The following is a 4,178-nucleotide window of genomic DNA, read 5'->3' on the forward strand; positions in this document are numbered from 1 at the left end:
TCACACACCTTTTTAATTTTCAGCCGTCGGATCAGATGAATTGAAAAATATCAACAGATATAAATTATCAAAAAGTGTGTGACAAGTAAAATAGATTATGTGGATAACACATCCCATTTTTTTAATAGACGGAACAGAATATGCTAATATGCTGGTTTGGGTGGCAAAGCCGAAGTTTGAACAAAACTTCAGATTCCACATTTGGACTTTTATGAACCCCAACGGCCCAATAATGTAGCAGCAAGGTTAGCTGGACTGATACAACCAAGAAACATGACAATAAATTAAAATCACCCAAACAAGGAAACCACCACCATCCACACACCATTCTCCACCAAACATCACATTCACATTTACATTCCTCTCTGAAGAAAAACATGTTAACCCTAACAGAAAAACCCAGAAGAAGCCCCAAAAACGAACCCCTAAACAGCTGCGCCAGCTCCTTCGCCGACTATGAAGACTGCATCGTTGGCTTCATGGACGACCTTCAACTTGTCCACTGCGGCCACGACAAGAAGTGTTTGGGGTGCGGAGAAGAGCTAGCCCACCTGACACTAAGAGGTGTGCTGAGGGGTTCAGTGGGTGTGATCGGAGAGAGCAGGCTGGCGATGACTGAGAAGGTGGTGCTGTTGGGAGGTAGGGTTTGTGCTGTGAAAAGGTTTAGGCAAGTGAGCTCCGGAAGGCGTGAGTTTGGGAAGAAAATCGAGCACTTGGCTAGGGTGAGTCAGAAGTGCGAGTATCTTTTGCCTGTCGCTGCATATTTGTATGCTAAGAGGATAAAGTTTGTTCTCTGCGATTATAAACCCATGGGAAGCCTCGCCGACTTGCTCGCCGGTAAGTCTACGTATTCACTTGGAAGTAATTCCCGACGAAGTAATTAATTAAATGTTTCTATAACCTTAAAAAATAATTTCTAGGTACTAAACATATTAATACCCAAAACAATACTTTTAGACCATCTCCAAAGGAGATGTCAAATCTTAAGCGGAATGTCATGTAATCAATTTTAAAAGTAGGAAAAAGTTCCAACCGATATGTCAATCTTATGTGGATTGACATATGAGTTTTCATATATCAAATTTGATATATGAGAAAATATGATGTCAAATAATTTTTAATTATTTTATTGTATTATTCTCATTAATGCATCAATTATAAATCTTGAAAATTTATTTTAATTGATTTATCGGTTGGAAAAAGAAAAAAATTAACATTGTCACGTCAACCATCAAATTAACATTTGACATGTATCTTTTGATATCTCCATTGGAGATGCTCTTAGCCATCAGGGGAGTCTTTAATTAATTTGAATGAGTCTAGCAAGCTAAATTCCATGTCGATTTGGTGACAGATTTGTGTGTGTTTTAAAACTACGTCGTCTTAGACTTTCTTCATATATTTGTAAAATAAATCCTTAATATTGAAGGTAATAAAATAAGAATTTATTTCACCGTTCCAAATACCTTTCCACATAATCAGGTAAGTATTTTGAACTTTGGCACAATAACTGTAAATTTTTAAGGAACGACTGTGATACTGTCACTCTGATATATAATATAAATTATATATGTCTCGTTTTTGTGACACCGTGTGGCATTTAATTAATTTTGATTTGATCATTTATTAAGGTGCTAGGCAGCATGGCCACACAGCATTGGACTGGAACCAAAGGCTCACCATAATTGTTCAAATTGCACGAGGAATTGGATTCATCCACGAACAATACCCTCCATATGAGAAGAAGATGCAGATGAACGTGCATGGGAACATTAGGGTTTGTAATGTCATGGTGAATACCAACTTCTCAGCCTGCTTGTCTGGTTACGGATTCAACCAATTGGCAGAGCCAGTCGAAGTTCTCAACACAGGGCAGCTGATGAAGTCGCCCTGCTGGCAGCAAGAAAATACCACCTACTCTGATGAACTGAGTCAGAAGAGTGACATTTATAATTTTGGGGTTATACTGCTGGACATATTGGCAGGACCAAAGGGTTTGGAAATGACAAAGGGCGTAAAGGAAAAGAAGGCAAGCATGAAATTAGAAGGTGGTTTGGAGTTCTTTGAGTTTTATGTGAAGGAAGGCAAAGAGAGGAGGCAAGTGTCAAAGGTTTTGGAAATTGCTTTGGCATGTATAAGTACCAAACCAGACGCTAGGCCTTTAATAGAAGAGATTAATTATACTATCGTGGAGATATTGTAATTAGTTTTAGCGAGCTCATTTTAATGGTGTTAGTATTTTATATAGTCAGTTTGAGTGTGTACAAAGGGATCGATACATAATTATATCCTTAAACTGAAATTCAGATAAGAATAAAGTTAAATGGGGTTAGATTTGTCGTGAGGGTGGGTTGAGTGATGGGTAGGAGTAGGCTACACTACTACATTTAACATTTAGCGCGACGAACACAAATTGATCCCGCAAAGCTTATTGCTGTAGCACAAACGTCAAAGCGACGAAAACTTCGTCGCATAGAATTCATCGCGCAAAGATCGTGAAGAAAGACTTTGCACGACGAATAAACACATTGGTTGCGAAGAAGGCGGCGCGACAGTTCCGCCTCCATCGTACCAAATTTTTAGGAATGAAGATCTTCGTCACACAAAATGTTAGGATACAAGTACCAATCATCAGGATACATACATGGGACGACTAATCTTCATCTCTAAGAACATTGCGCGACGAAATTTATTCTTGAACGACGAAAACTATTAGTCACAAAAAATTATGCAAGACGAAGATATTCGTCGTGCAAAAAATAAAATTTATTTTTTTGTTTTGGTTTTAATTTTGTAATAAAATAATGAAGTTAAGTTGCAATAAAAAAATGTAATGAAGAGAAACATAATTTATTTAAAATAAAAAGAAAATGTACGCACAAGGAAAAAGTTTAAAAAGTAAGGGAGTAAAAAACTAAGAAAAGAAGGTGGAATAATCTACGGGGTCGTCGTTCACAGGTGACTAGAAATCTTGGGGCAAGAAAGTATCGGGGATGAGGATGGGCTCAAAGGTCGAAGGGGCGAAGTTCTGGGCATGCTCGGGTTGGTGGGGCTCGAACGTCGACGGGGTACAAATATCTGGGAGACGAATGTCGGACTCACTGAGGGCCTTTATGATTAGTGACATCTGGCTCTTATACGAGGCGAGCTCACTCTTAAGGCTAGCCACTTCTTCTGTCGAAGTTGTTACCTAACTATTCGACTGCGAGGATGAAGAGGCTCTAAGTTCCTGTTGGCAGGTATTCCCTATCCCCTTACAATACATCCCCGGCCTCCAACCGAGAGTCTGATCCAAGGTATCTATAAAGATCTGAAACCCCGCATCCTCGGGGGGATCCACAAACTCGATCGGAGTGTCGGGAGGAAGCTGGGAGGTAAACTCTTGAAGAACTGACTGCCTTTTCTCCATCATCCTCGCATGTGTCATTATGGCATGACTATATTTATATTATCTGCGCATTGTTTTCTACACCGGTGTTAATACTCGCCCAGGCCAGGGCCAGTCTTTCACGTGCATGTGCACATTGCACCATACGCTCATTTTGGATCCATTGTAGATGCCAGTCCTATCCTAGATTGCTTTAGGCAATTAGGACTCGTATATGCTACGCATAGCGCCAATCTTCACGTGATTGTAGTATTATAATGTATATCATTGTTACACCCAGTCTTGTTATGTCAGAATATCTCTACATGAACTTGTGTGCCAGCATGTGTCGATGAGCACTCGATATGATTTGTTTATTTATGTGAGAATATGTGATTACAGACGTCATGTGTTTATTTACGAAAGTTTGTGACGTATTGCATTCTTAAGATACTGCTGGCTCAGGTAAGTATTTTCATATTATACGTAGTATGTATATTTTGAAAACTATACTTGTTTTACGACAAGGGGTTACAATGTTTTCAAAAAGGTTTTTATAAAACTTTATTTTTAGGCCCACTCACCCTTATTTTTTGCCCCTTCAGGTTTTAGCAGCTGAGCTTCGTACTGACGAAGATTCTTGGCAAATCTTGGTATAGGTGGCTATCTTCGATGGTACGATTCTCATCCTACCTTATTGTTCTTTACTTATGCTCTGACATCTCATGTGAAATGGGTTCACTCATGCTCGCAAGCGCACTCTTATATTTAGACACTTTTAGTTTTAAATTTATTCATATTTTTAACATCA

The 4,178-nt window shown here is 39.0% G+C and overlaps 1 protein-coding gene across 1 annotated transcript; it reads left to right on the forward strand.

The window, feature by feature from the left end:
• Positions 1–316: 316 nt before the first annotated feature.
• LOC137709839 (probable inactive receptor kinase At2g26730) lies at positions 317–2,266 on the forward strand. Its single transcript, XM_068448821.1, has 2 exons — positions 317–837; positions 1,632–2,266. Exons 1-2 carry the CDS (start codon positions 378–380, stop codon positions 2,201–2,203), a joined length of 1,032 nt encoding a protein of 343 aa, XP_068304922.1. The 5' UTR covers positions 317–377; the 3' UTR covers positions 2,204–2,266.
• The last annotated feature ends 1,912 nt before the right edge of the window (positions 2,267–4,178 follow it).

The sequence above is a fragment of the Pyrus communis genome, chromosome 12 (assembly GCF_963583255.1).
Source record: "Pyrus communis chromosome 12, drPyrComm1.1, whole genome shotgun sequence".
Classification (NCBI taxonomy): Eukaryota; Viridiplantae; Streptophyta; class Magnoliopsida; order Rosales; family Rosaceae; genus Pyrus; species Pyrus communis.